We start from the raw sequence: 19,889 nt of genomic DNA on the forward strand, positions 1-19,889 counted from the left end.
TGTGAGGCTGTTGGGCGCGCTGTGCGTGTGACGACCCCTCACTGCGTGGGAATCCCGGGTCAGACCCCACCCCCGGGCCGTGCCCCGAGAAGGAGAAGGGCGTGCGGGGGCGGGGAGGGCTCTGGGACTGACGTGAGCGGCTGGGCGTCTCCGAGTTGGAGGTGCCGCCCGTCCTGGGGAGCGGAGGCTCCCCGCCCGCAGGACGCGATGCGGCCCGGGTCTCGGGGCCGGGCCTGCTCCTGCCAGAGCCCCGTGTTCGTCCCTGCCCCGGTGCCGCTGAGGCCCCCGGGCCGGGCTCTCGCAGGTGCCGGCTCGCCCGTCCCGTCGCTAGTCCTCGGGCAGGGAGGGTGGTTGGAAGGGGACTCCGGCGTCCCGGAGCCCCGGGCCAGCGCCGAAGGAGGGCTCACGGCCACGCCGGCCCGGCCGGGCCCGGCGGTCAGAAAGCCTCTGCGCCCCAGCACACGTCTGAGGCCCGCAGGGCAACGCCGTGGGGTTTTCCGGCGGCCTGTCTTCAGCGGTGAAAGTGGGATCGAAGTGCTAAGGACACTGGAGGGCATTTCTTTCTTATTCCAGGGAGCGGGAGGGAAACGCTGACGGGCTGCGCCGAGAGTGCTGTGGCGGCGTCAGCCCGGCCCCCGCCCGAGGACTGCGTGGTTTCACCCGCAGGTCCAGGCCGCGTCCCCTGTGCGCAGCGACATGCACTCTCCGGCTGCAGCTTCCGCGGCATTTCCGTGCAAACCGGGGCACCGGCGCCGGCGCGAGACTCCGTGTTCCGCATTGCGCGGCGCCTAGGTGGCCGCCCTGCGGGCTTGTGTCCAGCCCCCGCAGCCGGTCGCACGCCTGGCTTCTGAAGGGAGCGGGGCAAGTGGCCCGGTTGCGTGGGTGGTGCCGGGGCGTGTGCGGGCCCCGGGGCCCGAGGGGGGTCAGGTGTTGTTCCCCCCTCGCTGCCACCGCTCTGGGCACACGGCCTCCACCTGTGAGGTCTCTGCCCAGCGTCCTGGACACCGTGTCCACCTCATTGACCCGTGTTCCTGCCACAGACGCTGGCAGCAGGGTGACACCCTGGGCCCTGGGACCAAGCCCCTTGGCGACTCCCCTCTCCCCCTTCCCACTGGACTGCTTTGAAGCAAACCTCTAAAAGATGCCACCCCACCAAAGAGCCCCTGGTGATGGGGAGTAACTCCCAGGAGCTTCCTTCTGCAGCAGACGCTCAGTGCCAGCTGCCCAGATACTCGTGTCCTTTGAACCCCACGAGGGGGACATCAGCCCGAACGGGATTCCTGCGCTCTGTCGGGGGCGCTGGTCCGACACCTCCGTCTGCACTTCCCGGCAGCGGCAGTGAGATGCAGAGGTCTGGTCTGCTGCAGGTTGGCCCGTGTCTGTTGCCGTGACTACAGTACAGCGGGCACTTCCTGTTGCTCGAGGGAGGTGCGCTCGCAGGGTTCGCTTGTCCCCTCCGGGAGCAGGCTGGTCTGTGTCACCCGCTGGCCCCGCACCCTGGAGTCCCACCACTGCTCAGGTGATGGGTGGGGCCACCCTGGGGACCGTGGCCCTGGATAGGGAGGCCCTGTCCCCGGCGCCCCCGAGGCCTCCCGTCGGGGAGCATGCCGTGCAGGAGAGGGGGGCTGTGGCTCCCAGTGTCTGGGGAAGTGGGTTTTCAACCGCAAGGAGGGGTGGGGAAGCCGCTGTGGGTGCAGGAGAGGGCGGAGGGCTTTGAGGAGCCCGGGCTGTAGGCAGCCCGCAGACACTGCCAGAGGCCGTGCGGGACGAGGCCCAGCCCTCGGCGAGCTCAGCCCACGGGAGTCGCTGGCCCAGCTGGCCCTGCAGCGCCCGGGCGGGCGGGCTCGAGGTGGGTGGGGAGGGCGCGTGGGCCCCTCTCCCAGCGCGGGGGCTGGTCAGGGCAGAGGAGGGGCGTGCTGCGCTCAGTTTCCTTCGGTTTCACCGGCGGGGGGGGGGGGGGGCTGTGTGTGGCACCCGTGGCGAGGAGCCCCAGGAGGGGCTGTCTGAGATGCTGCCCTCTCTCTGCTGGGGAGACAGAGGCCGAGCCAGAAGTCGGGGGGGGGTGGCGCTGGGAGTGAGGAGGGGCGGGCAGTGGTGGCTCTGACTGCCAGGCGACCCCGTGGCTGCCACGCAGGAGCGAGGGCCTGTGGGGACGGGGGTGGGCGGGAGGGACCCGACCTCCTGGTGGCTTGCAGTGGGCCGGGACTGAGCAGAGAGCTGGGGGGCTCCGGTGGGCATCTGGCCGGGCCCAGGGGCGGAGGGCCAGTGGGGCGTCGTAGCTGGGAGGCCGGGAGGCTGGAGGGTGGGAGGTTAGGGTCCAGAGAGGGTGGCGAGGGAGCAGAGTGTGAGGGTGGCGGAGGCACTGCCGTGGGCTGCCCTTGGGCCAGACTGTGTGTCTGGGCCCCCGTCAGGGCGGGGCCGCTGTCTCTGCGCTGCATGAGCAGGCGCAGGCTGGCATGCCGTCGCGCCGGGAGGCCCTCGGGCGGGGGTCCTCGTGAACTTGGCGCGTGGTGAAGCGGGTCTCAGGCGGCCCTGGGCTTCCACACCGGGCCCCCGGGGCGCTGACCTCACAGGCACTGAAGTGGGGGCCAGCTTAGCGTGCTTTTGGAAAAGCCGTCAAACGGTAGCGGCCGTTCTCCAAGCCTTGCCACAGGTGACACGCCATGGCCGGCGGTGGTGTCGTCCGGTGTGGAAACGGCGCCGTGAGCCCCACTGACCTCTGACACGCTTTCCCTTCCAGCTCGAGCTACTCCTCGGACGCCCTGGACTTCGAGACGCAGCACAGCCTGGACCCCGTGTTCGACTCCCCCAGAATGTCCCGCCGCAGCTTGCGCCTGGCCGCCACCGCGCGCGGCACAGAGGGCGGCCAGGCGGGGCACGCGGACGCCGGCCCTGGCAGCACGGCCTCCCTGCGGGACAGAGCGTCCAGGTGAGCCCTGCTCTGCTGCACCCGCGCACGTGCAGGCCGCGAGTGCCGGGCCGTGAGACGCGCCCTGCAGCGGAAGACCCGGTGCGGCACGGAGGCCCTCGCGGCGTCGGGCTGTGCTGGGCGTGAGGGCTGACGTGGCCTCTGCCACGTGGGGTGCGGTGCTGGCGTTCTGCAGCCAAGGTTTCCCCCCGCTCTGCTCGAGGGCCCGGAGAGGGCGTGGCCACCCGCCCTGCACCTGTCCCCGGGACGTGGCTCCCCCGTGCGGCGAGGCCTGGCCCTCAGCCGCCCCGCTCAGGCTGTTCAGGGTCGGGGCCAGCGCAGAGGGTCTGTTGACTCGACAGGTTGCACCGGGGTGGACGGCTTGCCCGCCCACCACCTCCGGGGTGCCTGTTGCCGCTTCTGCACCAGCAGGAGCCGGACGGGGACGGCCTGTGTGTGCACGGGACAGCTCCTCTGTGGGCTGCACCGGGGGAGGGACGAGCCTGCCCCCCGGATGGGCTCCATTAGGACCGGGGACGGTATGCGCCCCTGGAAGTCGCCTCAGAGTTTACTTAGAGACAGAGGCTCTGCTCCTCCGCCTTGGGGCCCACCAAGGGGCTGCAGGCGGTCCCAGCGCAGATGGAGTGCAGTGCGAGAACACCCACGGGGGCTGGGCCTCCTGCCGCCTGCCGTCACCCACACGGTCCACCGCCGAGGGGCGCCTGCCGGGGCCCACGCAGCCTGCAGCGCCCCGCAGCACTCGTTGTCAGGGCCCCGGCGTCTGTCCCTCGTGCCCGAGGGGAGTGTGGACGCCACGTCAGAGGACAGCCTGTGCCCGCCGGCTGAGTGCAGAGCTGCCCCTCCTGGAGGGAGCCCCGGAGTGGGAGCATACCAGCGTGTGGTCGCTTGTTCTACAAAGGGAGGGAGGGCTTGAGCTCAGAAATCACGTAATTGTTTATTTTTGTGCTCAGGCTGTTTTTAATGCTTGTCGTCTTAAGTTTTAACTACTCTGGTGTCACACAGCCCAAAATTAGTGTGGAAACTCTCTCGCTGAAACATTTGTCAAAGGTGCTCTCGGACCCCAGCCTAGGACTCCCTTTTCCAAGTCGATAAATGTCTCATCACAGTGGAAAGACACTGAAAAACGATGCCTTAAAAATGCTGTATTCTCCCTGGCTGGCGTAGCTCAGTGGATGGAGCGCGGGCTGTGAACCAAAGTGTCCCAGGTTCGATTCCCAGCCAGGGCACATGCCTGGGTTGCAGGCCGTGACCCCCAGCAACTGCACATGGATGTTTCTCTCTCTCTCTCTTTCCCCCTCCCTTCCCTCTCTAAAAATAAATAAATAAAATCTTTTTTAAAAATGCTGTATTCTTGAAGCTTTTGTGTTGGTAAAATATCGTCCATTTGTATTAAGAAAAAGCCTGTGAATTTGTTCCTTGTCTCTCCCTTTCAGGACAGCCAAGCAGCACAGAGGCGCGAGCAAGCTGGCGTTCAGCGTGAGCCACGCCGCCAGGCAGGCTGCCGCCGGCCCGAGCAGCGGGCTGCAGGGCTCGGCCAGCCTCCGGCCACCCGTGCTGGACGAGTCTCTGATCCGAGAGCAGACCCAAGTGGACCACTTCTGGGGTGAGTCGGCTACCGGACGGTCCCTTCTGGACGTTCTGGAAGAAGGGACGTCACGGCCAGCGGAGCCCAGCGAGGCCGGGGATCCCTCTGGGCTCCCAGCTGCCGGCGCGTCTCCGTGGGCTGTGGCCTCGGCTGCAGGCGGCTCTTGGCAGCAGGGCGGGCGAGCACCTCTGAGTCATCGCACCCTGTGGACCTAGTGACAGTGGGCGCAGCAGTGGTGACCCCGCCCTGCAGGAGCGGGTGCTGAAGGAGCGCCGGGCCCCTGGGTGTGCGGCCGGCCCCTGGGGCGGGCCCAGAGGCCCGGCTGCGCTGCAGGGTCCCGCGTGCTGCTCCCGGGCGGGGCGGCTCGGGCCTGGGCCGCGTCTTGCTCTCGGTGGGCGGCGGCAGGTGGCGAGCGGGGGCAGGGTGCCGGGGACACCGGGCCTGAGATGCGGGGCCTGTCCCGTGAGCGCGCCCAGCCTGCTGCGCCCTTCGCACGCGCAGTGTGTGCACACGCGGGTGCACACGTGCACTTCGGTCGGAGACGCCCTTCAGCCTCTGCCGGAAGGCTGGGTGTGTCTCTCTGGGGAAATGGCAGTTAATTTTAGGAGCTTTAGGAAATGAATGTTGACCGGTGCCGTGATACTGAGTTATTAACCACTGTAATTCTTAGTTTTTTGAGTGTTTTGCTGTGTTTTGATAATTGAGCTTACCTGCAAAAATGTGTGTGTTCTAGGTCTGGACGATGATGGAGACCTTAAAGGTAATGCCCTCAGCCCTTCGCCCCCTTGGGAGAGCGGCTCTCGGCGGGCGTGCGCAGCGTGACCAGCGCCCCTCTGCTCTCCGCGCCCGCAGGTGGAGCGAAACCCTTCACGCAGGGGAACGGTGACACGGGCTCCAGCGCGGCCCGCAGCAACGGCTACACCTGCAGGGCCTGCAGCCAGCTGTCCGTGCGCCAGGACACGTCCGCACACGCCTCCACCCACGGCCTCGCCTCCACCCACGGCCTTGCCTCCCGAGTGTACTCGCGGGACCACATGCAGAAACGTGAGTCCCGCACGCCGCACAGTCGGGGGGACCGCACGTCCCCCGTCCTTGTCTCGCAGGTCGTGGCGCCGGCGCCCTGCCGCCTCAGACGCTGCCTGGAACTTGGGGTTGCCCTGCGAAAACAGCAGATTGAGCGTCGCTGCTTCTCCCCAGCTCCACGCTGCGTCGTCAGGGTTTTGGCCTCCGGGGCGTCCGGAGCTCTGGGACCCGGTGCGTCGTAGGCGGACGTGGTGCTGTGGGCCTGCGCAGGCGCCGGAGCGGGGTCCCCGCCTCCACTGCCGCCGGGCCTCCAGGTCGGGCTGCTTGACACCGGCCCTGCCGGGCAGCGGCCCTCATTCATTTGTAGGCCCTGGGCTGGCAACGGCCACGGCCGAACAGAGGCAGACATCCGAGTCCTGGCTGCGGTCACTGGGCAGGGGCCCTCGCAGACGCCTGGCTGTCGGCAGCTGTGTGGCCTCTGCAGGCCGGCCTGCGGGGTCTTTCCAGGGCCCCCAGCACTCCGTGCCTGTCCCGCCTTCCTGCCCGTGGTCACTGCTCCCACGCAGCAGGGCTGGCCGGGGAGCTCTGGCCTGGAAGCGTGCTCACCTTGTCCCCAAGCACCGGCCCCCGGCGGGCCCCTCCACAGGCCGGTCTGCCTGGCGCTGTGGGGCGCAGGGCAGGGGGCCTGACGGGGACGGGGAAGGGCGGGGGTGGGCCCGCGTTTGTGCGTTGGCGGTGTTCCAGGGCGCGCCTGGCGCACAGCGTGGTCCGTTACCGCTTCTCAGGTGAGGGGGCGTGGCGTTGCAGCTGCTGGCGTTCGAGGCTCTGTCTGCGGTGGTCAGCAGCCACACGGTGTGGAGGCAGCAGCAAGGGGAGGGCAGGCCGCACCCCCTCTGCTCCGGCTCTGCCCGGAGTCTCCCGGCCCTCGAGTCAGCCCCACCGTGTGCAGGCGCTGCTCCTGGGGCCGCCCCAGCCAGGGCTCGGCTCCCAGGGTGCCCTGGGGGCGGGGCGTGTTGGGGAGCACAGTGCGCGTCACCCTTGGGGCGAAGGCGCTCGCCCCCAGCGAGCTCTCGGGGGGGCGTGCTGCCTCCCCACGGGGCCGGGGCTCAGGGGGCCAGGGCTCTGCCGCGTGTGACCGCAGACGGCCACGCTGCGTCCGCGGGGGTGGGTTTCGGGAGCCTCTGGGGACCCATTGCTGCAAGACCTTGACTTGAGTTGCTCCTGACTGGTTTTCTGAGGGAGATGGCAAGGGAGGGGAAAAGGGAGGGGGAGAGACACCCGACGTGCAAGAGACGTCGGTCGGTGGCCTCTCATGCGTCCCCAACTGGGGACCTGCCCTCAGTCCAGGCCTGTGCCCTGACCGGGGACCGAACCGGCGACATTCCAGTTTGTGAGGCCACACCCGGCCCGCTGAGCCACCCCGGGCTGGGCGCTCCTGACTGTTTTCAAAGAGAGAACGCGTTTTGTGTGTTTCCATCTTACCTCTGTGTTATTTTTTTTTATCACAGTGTGCATTCAGTATCATTTCATGTTAGTTTCAGGTGTAACAAGCTACATTTTTATTTGCTTTGGGCTTCTCTTGTCACCTCTCTCGCTGTTTCAGATTGCAACCGTGATTTGTAGAAATAACCGATTTATCTTAAAAAGTCTGCTGTGTGTATGAAGAGCCCTGGAAAGTCACAGGCGTGTGTGAGGGAGAAAGTCAGTCCGCCCACCACCCAGCGAGGGCCGCCCCCTCAGGCCGCCGCCCGCCCGGGTCTCCCAGACACGGGTCACGCGAGAGGGTGCCGTGGGGCCTCGTGTGCCTGATGTGCGCGCAGCTCTCCGCCGGCCTGACTGAGCGCCCCCGCCTCCCTCCCTCCGGCTGTGGCCGTGCCTGCGTACGGCCTGCGAACGGCGGCCCAGAGGAGTCCCCTCCCCACCCTCTGTCCTCTCGGGGTCCCTTGCCGGGCGCCGCGGAGTGTGGGGTGCGCCCGGTGCAAATTCTCGTGCTTCTTGAAATGAGGTGAAGTCCACACAGCAAACAGTGTGCGGTTCGCCGGCACCTGGTCCAGTCACAGTGTGCAAACGGCGCCTGGACTCTGCGCGTGCGCGTGGAGAAAGAAGTGCGTCGTCTGTCTGAGACGCTGTCGGTCGCACGTGGTTTTGTACGACAGTCGACGTTGACTGCCCGTCCTCTGCCTGCTGCGCGCAAGGTTCCTTCGAGGCTCGCTCCGTCCGAGTCCGACGACACTCAGGCTTCTGCTGGCGCAGCCGAGAAGCCCGTGTCCCCGTCCCTCGGGGGCTGCGCGGGCAGACAGGCGGGAGGGCGCACGGACGGCTAAAGGCTGCAGACCCCCCGGAACACAGCGGCTCTTTGTCCCGAACCTCGGGAGACTCGAGTCGACAAATGGTGATGTTTTGCTTCGCATCCAGAAGGCTCTAGCAGGCTCCACAGGCTTCTCCCCGAGACCTGACGCAGCCCTCCGCAGAGCAGGGTGCTGGCGGGAGGCGCGTGTGCGAAGAGACCGCTCTCCCAGCACGGGGCCATCCCCTTCCGCAGCCGGGGGGGCTGGAGACGTGGCCACACCCTGGCTCCCAGCCCTCCCCGGGCCCCCCGGCCGCCTCCCTGCATCCCACGGAAGCTGCAGGAGTGGGGGTCTGAGAACGGGCCCTCCTGCGCGCCCCCAGGCAGCACCTCCGGCCCCCAGCAGAGGCGCAGACAGTCTCGAGGAGCGGGTCGTCTCTGGGGAGAACGCTGGTTGTCCTGCCGGCACGGAACAGGGCTCTGCTCACAGGCGAGCCTTGTCGGAGCACCGAGGACCGAAGTGGCTGCGCCTAGTGCTGCCCAGAACCGTGCAGCCCGCGGCCGGCCCGGCGCAGACGCCGCCGCAGTCCCGACCTCGGGAGCAGCTTTGGAGCCGAGCCGTGTGTGCAGCTCCAACCGGGGCCTGGCCCTGAGAGACCGTCGTGGGTGGTCCCAGTGTGGGTCAGGACCTGTCTGGCCAGCGGCTCCTGCTGAGCCGCACTGCACTGCCTCCTACACATGCACCCCCGCTGCGCGCCCCCACGGCGCTGGAAGGGCCCAGCCCGCAGACTCGCCCATTTTTAATATTTTCATGCTTCACAAATCTTTCCGTTTGATGGACAAAAAATGGGATGTGGGTGTTCTTCCTGTCATCGGCGAGACCGTCCCAGGCTCACCCCTGGTGAGCAGCTTGTCCCTCCCCGGCCTCCGTCCGGCGCGCAGCGCAGCCGAGCAGGGAGGGCAACCACGTGCGCTCTGCTGGGTGGGGTGCCGGCTCGCCCGGGGCCTGCAGCCTCACTCTGATCGTACTTCTTCAGCATCGCTGCAGCTCAGACACCCCACGCCCAGCCCCGGCCCCGGCCGGCTGCGTGCTGTCCCCCGAGTCCCTGAGGCTTCGCGGGGCCGGGGAGGAAGCACGCGAGCTGGGCTCAGGGCACCTCCCGGGTGCGCCCGGGGGACAAGCCCCTCCCAGGTGGTCCCCGTGCGCCCGACCACCTGGGAGCACGCCCGCTTCACCCGCCACTCACGGGGGGAGCTTCCCAGCAGCGAACGTTTCTGGCGACTGTGGCTTGGGGAACACCTCCCTGCACGCTTCAGGGCAATAGGAAAAATACCCGGGTCCCGCTGTGTCTTCTGAAGCGCGGGCACTGATAAAAAGCCGCGGAGTGTGGCCGGGTCCTCTTGGTCCAGCGGCTCCATCGCCGCGTGGACGCCTCCCAAGGCCACACCGCTCGTTTCTGTCACCGCTTTGCCAGTGCTGGGGCGGCCGGCCGGCCTGGAGGACGCCGGGGCCCACGGGGGCCCCGCGGGCAGGCGTGGAGCCGGGCGGGGGGCCGGGCAGGTAGCACCCGAGCGGGGCCGTGTGCGCGGGTGCAGCGGCGAGGCGAGCCGACCCCGGTTGTGGGAAGGGTGCTGGCGAGAGGCCTGGTCGGCAGCTCTGCCCGCGGGACAAGGGGCCGGCGTGTCGGTGCTTCCCGAGCGCCGCCTCCGCGTCGTGGGAACAGCTGGCTCTGCGGTGCCTGCGCGAGGAGCCCGGCTCCCGGACCTGGCAGGGGAGGAGGTGCTGGCTCCGGGGGAATTAACTGTGTGTCCACGGTTTCTCGATAGGCGGCGCGCCCTACGTGGACAGGATTCTGTGGCTGGCCACGTACACTTCGTCATCTTTCTCGTCAGCCTTAGTCCAACTCTTTCGAGTGGTTTTAATGAAGCTCAATTACGAATCAGAAAATTACAAATTGAAAAGCTATGAATCAAAAGATGAATCAGAAAGCTATAAATCAAAAAGCCATGAATCACAAGGTATTTAAATAATTTTTTCCTCCTTCTCCCACCACACGCTGCTTTCACGGTGGAGAAAACGCTGCTCTTTCCACGGCACCTTCGCGCCTCTGCTCTGCAGTCTGTCCGCCCGCGGGGGCGCGGCCCCGGCTCCTCCTCCCGGGGCTCGCGGAGGGGCCGCGGGCCCTGCGCGCAGGCCAGTCCCGGCAGCTGGTCCGTGTGTGCACGCTGTGTGCAAGTCACTCTTCCCGTGAAGAGTTAGCACTCTCCGTGTCCGGTGTGCTTTTCGAAGTAGCGCCGAGCGTCTGAACGGCGTTTGGAGAGCCACCCCGATGTCTTGAGCACGCTCGCCTTCGCAGGGCGTCGGTGGGCGTCGGTGGGCGTGCTGTCCTGGCGGGGGGCCCTGCGGGCCGCGCTCGCCCGCCCCTGCGCACCGCCGGCCGTGCTGCGGCGGGGTGGCCGGCCGCGCTCGCCCTCTGGCTTGCCGGCCCGGGGTGGGGGGGGTCTGAGAGGGCCTGGCGCCGGCCGAGCTCTGGAGGCCCCTCCCCCGCGTGTGTTGCAGCTCCCTCGGGGCACAGCGGGAGGCTGACGGTGACGGAGTCTGCCAGCGAGGACGGCCGCCTCCAAGTGAACGGGGACTCGCTGTGTGAGTATGGCGTCGGCTCCCTCGCCGCGCGGGGCCCTCGGGGCGGGCTGCGGGGCGCGGCTGTGTGGGCCTGGCCGAGGGGGCGGGGCGGGGCGGGGCGGTCGGGGGGGTGGGGCAGGCGGGCGCCCCGGTGCCGTAGCCCGGCCCCTTCTCCAAGGTCAGGTGTAGTGGAAGCGGACGACCGCCAGGGGGCGTCGGCGCTGTTTTCTCTCTCAGACCCGTGCTTCGTGGTCTCACTCTCCAGACTCGCCGCGCACCGTTTCCGAATGGACGGGTTTGTGGCGCCATCTGTCACATTAACTGCTTGTCACCGTCCCCCGCAGGCCACGGCTGGGAGGGGACGGAGCGCCTGGAGACCCACTTGGCCACCCACTCGCAGTCTGCCGGGACGGCAGGGGCGGCAGGGACCGCACGGCTCGCCTCTGCCCGCACAGGTTGCCTCTCACGCTGTCTGTCCTGTCTCTGTCGCGCCCCCCACGGGCGCCTGTGCTGCCCCGCCCGCACTGGGGGCCCGGGTGCCCGCTGAAGGTGGACAGGAGTCCCTCGGACTTCGGTCTGAGACTTGGGGACTCACCCCAGATGCTCTGTGAGTGGCTGCGGTGTGAATGGATGTCTGAGCAGGAACTCCCTGGGTCGGGGGGGGGGTGCGACAGTGCGGGAGAGGCTGTTCCCGCCTGCGCCGCTGCGGGAGCGCACCGTGCTCGGCCCCCTGAGCCCCCACCCCAGGCGATGCGTGCACCCCCCCCCCGCCTGGAAACACACCTGCACCTGCTTGGGGAAGGGGCACCCGTCCCCGCAGCCTCGTCTGTAGCGCTGAGCGTCAGAAACGATGGCCTCCCGGCTGCTACTGACACACAAACCAAAGTGGTAGGTCAGCAGCCCCCTCCACCCTGCGCCGCTGCTGTCCTGCGGGCAGTCCCTGCGGAGTGCCAGGAGTCCGCACCCCGGCGCCGGGACGAGCGCACCACCCGCCGCTGCCGCCGCTCCCAGGAAGAGGACGGGAGGGACCCTGGGGCGGTGCTCTGCTTTTTGCAGCCCGGGCTGCCTGGCAGCAGCCCCCCGGCCGTCTCCCACCCGGCAGCACCACATGCGGCTCCCAAACGCTCGTTCCCGGGGATGCGCGGGCTACAGGACGGTTGCTGCCTGGCCCCAGAGGGGCTGCACTTCGCCGGGAGCATGTTGGTCCGCTCTGGGGGCTGGGCCTGCGTTTGCTTTGCAGCGTCTCCTCCTCCCTCCACGCAAACCCTGCCGGCACCGGCTCCGGCCACCACGCTGGGCGTCGTGGGGACGCTGCCGGCAGGAGGGGTGGGAGCTATTCAGACAGAGAGTGGGGTTCCCATCAGTTAACTTCAGCGTCTTGCTTGGACTCGGTTTGCCTGTTGTTCTCCTGAGAAGGGAGTCGACTCACCGATAGGAGGGAGTTGGGGGAACCCTGTGGGTCGGCTGCCTTGTGTGGTGGCTGCGGCGAGCCGGGGCCCCGGACCCCGAGTCTGAGTGCGCCCCGCCCGTGTCTCGTCCGTCACAGGGCACGCCGCAACGCGGATGCTGCGGAGGACCGGAGCTGCGGGGCGGGCCGTGGTGCAGGCGGTGCTGGCGGTGCTGTGGTCGGCGGCAACGGCCCCAGGTGGCCGCTCGGGCTCTGCGCGCGCTGTCCCTGCGAGGCTGTGGCAGGGACCAACTCGCCTCACGGGGGGGGGGGCGGGGGGCTCCGCGTCAGGGCCTGCACTCCGCTCCCCGTGTGACGGTCCTTGTGTCCTGTGGCGCTTCGGGTGCATGAGCTCTGTCCCCCGGCGCAGGCCCGCGGCCGCCGAGCCCCCAGTAGGGCCAGGACCGCGGTGCATGCGCTGGATGTCCTCTGCTGAATGCCACCCACATCCTGATGCGCATGCCGGGTGCCTCGTGGCTCATTTGCGCTCCCGTGTGGCAGTGGGCGGAGTTCCCGCTGCGCCGGTGCCTCTCCACGCCTCGCCCCGCCTGCTGCTTCGCCTCCCCCCAGAGGCCTGTCCACAAACCGCCTGGCGGCCCTGGCTGGGCCTGGCTTGGGGGCCTGGTTGTCTCGAGGACACATCCCGAGACCGCCCGGTGCTCTCTTCCAGGGAAGGTGGCCGCCGGGATGCTCTGGTGGCTGGGCAGCGGGTGGTACCAGCTGGTCACCCTGATGTCCTGGCTGAACGTGCTTCTTCTCACCAGGTGAGGAAGCCGGCGTCCCGTCGGCTGGGCGTGCTCTCACGGTGTCTCGGCCGGCCCCGAGCCACTGCCGTGCCTGAGGGAAGCGGCGGCCCGCAGGGGTGGGGGGGTGCATGGGAGGCCACGTGGCGAGGGGGGGCCCGGGCCCTGGGGCTCCGCGGTGGGCCCACGTCCACGGTGCCTCGGTGCCGCCCCGCAGCCCCCGGCGTGGCCTCGGGTTTGCTGGCTGACGTGGGCCCGGGCGCCGCCGCCACCGTGCAGGCAGGGCCTCCTCGCGGCGGGGCCCATGGGAGGGTGCCCAGGGCCGCACGCTGCCTTCCTCCTCGCGGCGGGGGCTGCTCTGGGCCGGGCTGCTGCGGGGGTGGGGGGAGGAGTGTGGGCACTGCCCTTGCGTCACACGTCTGTGTTCCTGCCCCCAGGTGCCCCCTTCGCAGCTCCTGCCGGCTCCTGCTCGTGCTCGTTCCGCTCTTACTTCTGCTCGGTGAGTCGGCTCTCGCCTGGGCCAGCCGGCGACGTGCTCGGCCACACGTGTGTGCAGCGAGAGGGGCCCCTGCGGGAGGCCGTGTGCGAGGCCGCCCACTCAGCCGCGGCGTGTTCCCTCTCCTCCAAGGTGCGGGCCTGTCCTCCTGGGGCCGGGGCGGCCTCCTCTCCCTCCTGCCCGCCCTCAACTGGACACGCACGCCCGGAGCGCCGGGGGCCGCGGAGCCGCAGGGTGTGATCTCGCCGGGGGCCGCTCCCCGGCCCCTTCCTCCCGAGGTAACTGCCAGCCAGCCCTCCCGGCGCTGCCGGCCTGTCCTCGGGGGTCCGTCCTCGGGGGTCCGTCCTCGCGCTGCTGGGAACAGGCCGCCCGGTGGGGTCCCCGTGTCAGGAAACAGTTTCGAGTGTCCGTCTCCCCAAGTGCAGTGCAGGGCGGCGAACCAGTTCGGGCGGCGCCGTGTTCCAAGTGACCTCGTCACTCGGCTCATTTTAGTTGGAAGGAGAGCAGCGTCCGTTGCTTTGGGAAACACACGAGGGTTAGAGGAGAGGGTGAGAACCACCCTGGCTGCGCACGAGGGAATCGCCAGCGGCACAGCCTCTCGCCTGCTCCCCCCGGGCACCGTGGGCGCCGGGCGGTGTGTGGCCGAGCGCTCCACCTGTGCTGGTGGCCTGCCCGGCGCCGAAGCGGTGGGTGCCAGCGTGGCGCCTCGCGTGCGCGGCGGTGAGAACGTTCTCCCTCCGCCTCAGGGTGTGGCCGAGGCCTCTCCCTGGCCCTGGATGAGGGAGGTGGAGCGGCAGGTGGCCTCCCTGGAGGGACGGTGCCAGAGCCGCGACGAGAGGCTGCGAGAGCTGGCGGCGGCGCTGCAGCAGCTGCAGGTGCGCGTGGACCGGCTGGACGACGGTGGTGCCGGGGTGTCGTCCCTGGTGAGGAGTGTGGTGGGGCAGCACCTGAAGGACCTCGGTGCCGGCGGGCTGCTGGGCGCTCAGGTGAGCCGAGGGGTCCCCGCGTGGCTTCTCTCCGTGGGGAGCGGAGACGGGGAGGCATCGCAGGGGGGCGTGGCTGTGCTTTCGTGAAGGGCAGGGACGGCAGGGGCTGCGGGGCGCTGGGCCCCCCCGAGTGGGCCTGCGTGTGGCGGTGCCCTCAGAGAGGGGCACGCAGCAGGAGGAGTGCTGCACGTGCAGGGCCCCGGGCCTCCGCCTAGGCACCGGGTCCCTCCAGGGTCATCAAGGGAGGGACCGTCAGCCCGCGTCCCTCAGACCAGCGCTTCCTCTGTTCGGTTCCACGCTGGTTCAGCTAGGGTATTTTGGATCGAAATGTCCAGCATGTGCGTTGCTCCCGGTGTCTCAGTGTCCTGCCCTGTCCTCACCCCGTCGCCGCCACAGTCCAGGGGCCACCACAGTCTGCTCCCTGAGGCCCTGGCCACTGCCTGCACCCTGCTCACCCCGCCCCCACACGGCCTGAGCTCCAGGGTGCACACCCGCCACCCTACTCCCTGCCTGGTTAGTTCCCCTCACAGCCTCCCCCACTGCTCGGTGAGCACTGGGCAGAGGAAGGCATCTTCTCTCCGAGCGGCCTGCCTGCAGTGGGAGGTGGGGGCTGAGAGGGGCGGGTGCCCTTTGATGGTGTGAGGGGCAGGGATCGTTCTGACCTCCAGGAAGTGCACCTGCTAACCCGGCTGGAGTTGTAGCCTCTGAGAATTGCTGAAGGGACGGCTGGGAGCCGTGGAGCACACCGAGGTTTCCCGGCTTGTGCTGAGCGCTCAGTGCCGCCCCCTCCCTGCCCAGCGGGACAGGTGGCCGCTTGGCCCGAGTCCCTCTGATGGCCGAGTGCGGCTGTCCTGCAAGGTGTCTCCAGTGTCCTGGGGAGATGGTGGACTGGGTTTGTTCCCAGCGAATGCCTCCGTGCAGCACGGCCCGTGGGCACGGGTGGCTGAGGAGGGGTGAGAGTGTGCAGTGTGTCCAGACCGCTGCCCTGGAGCCACCAAGCACGGCGGTGCTTGTTGAGTGGCGGGGGCCGGTCCGCCTTCTCCGCAGAGCACTTCCCGGGGGCTGCAGGGCTTCCTGGCCCGCACCCCCCTTCACTGCAGAAGCTCCCTGCCTCTCGGCACAGCCCCAGGTCCCTCCGAGGGCTCTGTCACCGAGGGGCCGACCCTCCAGGACACTCCGCCCCGTGGTGCCCAGCGTGTTCCACGCGCAGCGCGTCTGGGCAGCCCTGACACGCCAGGTGTGTGCGTGTGCAGCTTCCCCGTCTGAGCCGTCTGCTCGCTCCCTTTCCTTCCAGACTGACCCCACGGCCCTCCACCACGAGCACGAGCTGCGCATCTCGACCCTGGAAGACGCCCTCGGGAAGCTGACGGAGAAGTCAGAGGTACTCCTCCTCTGCGCAGCGGCCCCGATGTGTGCTCGCCGCGCGGAGCGGAGCGTGCCTGGGGACCGTGCCTGCAGGCCTTCCCGTGCCCGGGCCGCTGTCCTCGCAGAACAGGAGGCGTCCCCCTGCCCCCTGGGGCTCCGTCTCACGGCTGCTTTAAAAGAGACTTCACTGATTTGTTTTCAGAGAGAGGGAAGGAAGGGAGACAGACAGGGAGAGAAACATCAGTGTGTGGTTGCCTCGCGTGCGCCCCCTACTGGGGGCCTGGCCCACCCCAGGCACGTGCCCGGACCGGGAATCGAACAGGCGACCCTTTGGCTCACAGGCCGGCGCTCAGTCCACTGAGCCGCAGGAGCTGCTCAGGTTCCAAACGCACCTGCTGCTTCTGCGTGATCAGCGCCCCCAGCTGGGTCTGCTGGCTGTCTTTTCAAAGCGTACTTGGAAAGCGAAACAGCACTGACCTTCCAGCGGACAGCTGGCCTTGGGGTTACGGGGACAAACCCCGGACATGCATCTGTGGTTCCACGCACAGTCGAGTGCGTGGTGGTGTGAGCCCGCTGTTTCTCGTGCTTCCCAGGCCGTCCAGAGGGAGCTGGAGCAGACCGAGCTGAGGACCGTGAGGTAGGCAGGCGAGCCCTGGGGACACACAGCTGCCCCCCCCGCCCCCCCGTGACCCGGGTGCCCCGAGGGCTGACTTTGGGGCGTAGGCGAGCCGGCGTACATCTGGGTGGGCGGGGATAGGAGGGGTCCAGGACACAGCCTCGCACACCACGGGCACCCGCCCCTGGAACGGCCCGGCCGCGAGGCTGCAGCCTGTCGCGTCACCTGCGGAGCAGGGGCTCTGGGCCCCTTCCCTCCGGCCACCACCCCTTTCTGCGGGCGCGCCGCTCCGCAGCCCCACTCTCCTCGTGGGGGCTGCCTGTCTCCGCACTTCAGGTTTACCGCACCCCCCCGCCCAGTGTGCCTGAATATGGCACCCTGGTCCTGCGTGGCTCAGGGACTCCTGGGGCTTGGCTGGGGCCGGATGGGGAGCACGAGCGCTCCCTCGAGCCCCCCACCCCGTCCCCTCCCTGCTGCTCTGTGTCCTGTGGGCCCGCTGCCGTGTGTCCTCTGGAAGGACCACAGAGGTACCGCCCCCCCACCCTGTCCCTGGAAACATGTCTGCCAGGCTGACCTGTGCCCCCCGAGAGTGTTCTCTGAGGGGCTGCGGGGGTAAGCACGGTGGCACCTGCGGCGCTCGAGCGGGACTGGCCACCGCCGTGTGGTGGCTGGTGCCTTGCAGTCGCCACACATGTGGAACTGTCAGCCGGCCCTGAGAGCGGGCCTTGTCAGCACGCTCCCCCTCCACGGGCCTGACCAGGCCCCATTCGGCCCTGGAATGGCCGGTGAGCGTGCCGCACCTCTGCAGCCGTGTTGTCACTGTGAGGAAAGTACGGGAATGCCAAATGAGTCCTGTTGGGACACGCTGGCAGTGTGTGCTTGTGGCCCGGGAAACCTCGGGGGCTCGGGCGTGGAGTGGCGTGGGGCCCGTGCACACGCGGGACCGGCAGCAGCCCCCCACTGCCGCTCCCCCGCCGGGCAGACTGAGCCTGTTCCCTCTCCCCATCGACTCCCAGTGCGGCCGAGCAGCAGCAGCACCTGCAGTCTGCAGTGGCGCAGCTGGAGCGCGAGCTGGGGCGCCTGCAGGCGGAGCTGGCGGCCTGGCAGCCGCTGAAGGCCGGCTGCGAGGAGGCCCACGGCGTGCGTGAGAAGGTGAGCCCCCCCGCTGCCGCCCGTCCTGTGGTCGTGGAAAGTCCGGGACCGGCTGAGTGGGGGTCTTGGTTTTATTAGTTTCCCTCAAAAAAACCTGACTGTATTCGAAGACTTTCAAGGGTTAAAGTGGCCTTTAAAATAAAACTCCCACTCTCCCGAATTTCCCCGTCCCGTCACCCACCACATTAACCCTGTCACCTTCCCGCACTGGCGTGGTGTGCCATGGGCCCCCGCGGCCGCCCGCGGAAGAGGAGGGCTGCCATTTGGAGCTGCCGGAGACAGGAAACACAAATGTGTGTGTGCAGAGCTCAGCCGGAGCTGAGGGTCGGGCGGTGGGCTGGGGACAGGCACGTCCCTGCTGTGCAGGGAGGCTGAGCTGGTGGGGGCCACGGTGCCGGGCCGCCGGCGGCAGCGTCGCCATGCTCAGGCCATGGCCGTGAAACCCGTGCGGCCGGCCCCGGGGCCCCGGACGCACTCTGCACATGGTCGTGCGTGTGTGCGGAGGTGACGCAGATGGGCATTTCTGGCACACGTTCGAGTTCCCCGTTCACTGCCTGGAAGACAAGGGGCTCTTCCCCTCTGCCCTCACCTGACTCGTGGGGGCGGGGCCACACCTCCCTCCAGGGCTCTGTGGGCGAGGGCTCCTCCAGTGCACTGGGAGGGCCTCTTCCACGCCCTGTGGAGAGGAAGGCTAGGGCGTTTGCAGGAGGGATTTGGAGGAGCTGGTGACACGGCCGTGGTGGCCAAGGTGACGGAAGCCAGAGCCCAAGAGGTTTCTGTTCTGTTCGCTCACGACGCCCCCAGGTGGACAGGCAGGTCAAAGAGACGGTCAGCCTGCTGCTCTCGGACGACCAGCAGGGCGGCGCCCTGGACCAGCTGCTGCAGAGGCTGTCCTCTCGGTTCGTCAGCGCGGACAGCCTGCAGGCGGCGCTGCGGGAGCTGGAGCTGCGCATCCTGCAGAACGTCACCCACCACGTGTCCGTGACCGGGCGGGCGCCGACCTCGGAAGCCGTCTTGTCGGCCGTGCACGAGCAGGGGGCGGTGGGCATCACAGAAGCGGTAGGTGGAGGACAGGGAGGGGGAAGCGGGGTGTGGAGGTGACGACCGAGGTCCCCGGCAGTGGGGGGTGGCGGTGACCTCGACGGCGCTCAGCACAGGCAGGGGGCAGAGACGCAGTGGCGCCAACGTCATAGCTGCTTCTTGGGAGCACTCGATACTTGACTGATCTTCTCGCCTCAGAGCCCCCCAGGCACCCAGCTCCGGGGCAGTCCCCGCCCTGAGCCCGCTGGGCCACCCCTCTGGACACCTCTGGGCTCTTGTGGCCCAGGGACCAGGGAGGCGGTGTGAGCCCGAGAGCAGGCTCGCGCCCCCCACGCCCCCGCCCGCCGTCCCCAGACAGCACTGACGGGCGGTCGGACAGCGCGCCCTCCCTGAGACGGCCGCCCCCACCGCCTCCGGCCCCCGCCCCCGGCACTCACACACAGCCCCGTCTCTCGTCTCTCCTCCCCTGGGTCCGGCGCCCCCCCCACGCGTGCCCCCCCAGCAAGCGCGCATCATCGTGGACAACGCGCTGAAGCTGTACTCCCAGGACAAGACCGGCATGGTGGACTTCGCCCTGGAGTCCGGCGGTGAGTCGCGGGGCGGAGCCTGGGGCGCACGTGCCAGGCCGGTGGCTCCAGTCCTGGTGTTAGGGTGCAGCCTGCGCCTCCCGGCAGAGGCCGGGGCTGTGCCTGGTGTGCACGGCAGGTGCCAGTGTGCGCCCGTCAGCAAAACCCCGGTTTGGGGGCGTCTCGGTGGCCTTTGGTCTCCAGCCGTGGGGCAGTGCCCGGCCACAGAGGCACCCACAGCGCCAGCTCCCACACTGGACAGCTGTCACGTGCTTTGCACGTGGAAGGCAGCACTGGCAGGAAGATGGTGGTTTGCTGTACCAAGATTCCCACTTTTTGTGGGGTCACCGAGATGTGCCTGCCTGCCCCAGGGGTCAGCAGTGGGAGTGGCACTGCACAGCCTTTCCGGTGGCCCCGGGCGTGGTGCTCGCAGGGTGAGCACGGCCCCTCCAGGCGTGTGGCAAGGACCCTGCAGACGCCTGCCTCCCTCCGGGGCCACGCCCGTCAGCGGGGACAGGCTGCGACAGCCAGCCCAGGGGCGAGGCCGGCCCACTGGGCAGACGGCAGGGCTGCTGGTTCGGCTCCTCGAGGAGAGAGAACAGAAAGCCGTGGTCACTCGAGGGCGACGCGCGCCGGACCAACCGGCACCGTGCTTCTCGAGGTGCCGTGGACCACGCGTGTGCGTGCGCCTCCTGGCCCTGTCCCCGAGACCCTGGGCCCGCCACGAGAGGTGGCTTCTGCGAGGAGACAGCATGTGCCCACGGTCACGGACACGGGGCCGGACCCCGAAGGGCCTCGTGGCGGCCCAGCGGGGGCTCTGCCCCTTGCCCCAGAGAAGCGCAGTTTTCGGGTTTGTCCAGTTCAGGGTCACGGGGGAGGGCCGGCAGACGAGGGTTTCTTGGGGAAACGGGCTCCTGATGCGTGTCACTGCGCTGGGGGCCCTGCAGGGGCGGTGACCGGAACACCGCCGTGTCTGGCTCACCGCCCGCCCCTGGTTCGGGGGGCGCGGGGAGCGGCCAGTCCCTGGTCG

At 68.9% G+C, this 19,889-nt stretch overlaps 1 protein-coding gene across 5 annotated transcripts in view; it reads left to right on the top strand.

Annotated features, from left to right (window-relative positions):
* SUN1 (Sad1 and UNC84 domain containing 1) overlaps positions 1–19,889 on the top strand; it is a 36,650-nt gene that overhangs the window by 12,439 nt on the left and 4,322 nt on the right. For 4 of the 5 annotated variants that reach the window (XM_045824402.1, XM_045824429.1, XM_045824411.1 and 1 more), the window contains 17 exons: positions 2,741–2,929; positions 4,363–4,532; positions 5,248–5,274; positions 5,367–5,558; positions 9,652–9,843; positions 10,385–10,468; positions 10,792–10,902; positions 11,994–12,092; positions 12,565–12,658; positions 13,075–13,136; positions 13,266–13,411; positions 13,880–14,119; positions 15,414–15,500; positions 16,078–16,121; positions 17,117–17,252; positions 18,057–18,311; positions 18,796–18,880. In XM_045824402.1, the coding sequence (XP_045680358.1) occupies positions 2,741–2,929; positions 4,363–4,532; positions 5,248–5,274; positions 5,367–5,558; positions 9,652–9,843; positions 10,385–10,468; positions 10,792–10,902; positions 11,994–12,092; positions 12,565–12,658; positions 13,075–13,136; positions 13,266–13,411; positions 13,880–14,119; positions 15,414–15,500; positions 16,078–16,121; positions 17,117–17,252; positions 18,057–18,311; positions 18,796–18,880 (2,213 nt within the window). The remainder of the gene's footprint in view (positions 1–2,740; positions 2,930–4,362; positions 4,533–5,247; positions 5,275–5,366; positions 5,559–9,651; positions 9,844–10,384; positions 10,469–10,791; positions 10,903–11,993; positions 12,093–12,564; positions 12,659–13,074; positions 13,137–13,265; positions 13,412–13,879; positions 14,120–15,413; positions 15,501–16,077; positions 16,122–17,116; positions 17,253–18,056; positions 18,312–18,795; positions 18,881–19,889) is intronic. The other variant, XM_045824435.1, reaches the window with a different exon arrangement.

The sequence above is a fragment of the Phyllostomus hastatus genome, unplaced genomic scaffold (genome assembly GCF_019186645.2).
Source record: "Phyllostomus hastatus isolate PE091 unplaced genomic scaffold, TTU_PhHast_1.1 phas_contig_150, whole genome shotgun sequence".
Taxonomy (NCBI): Eukaryota; Metazoa; Chordata; class Mammalia; order Chiroptera; family Phyllostomidae; genus Phyllostomus; species Phyllostomus hastatus.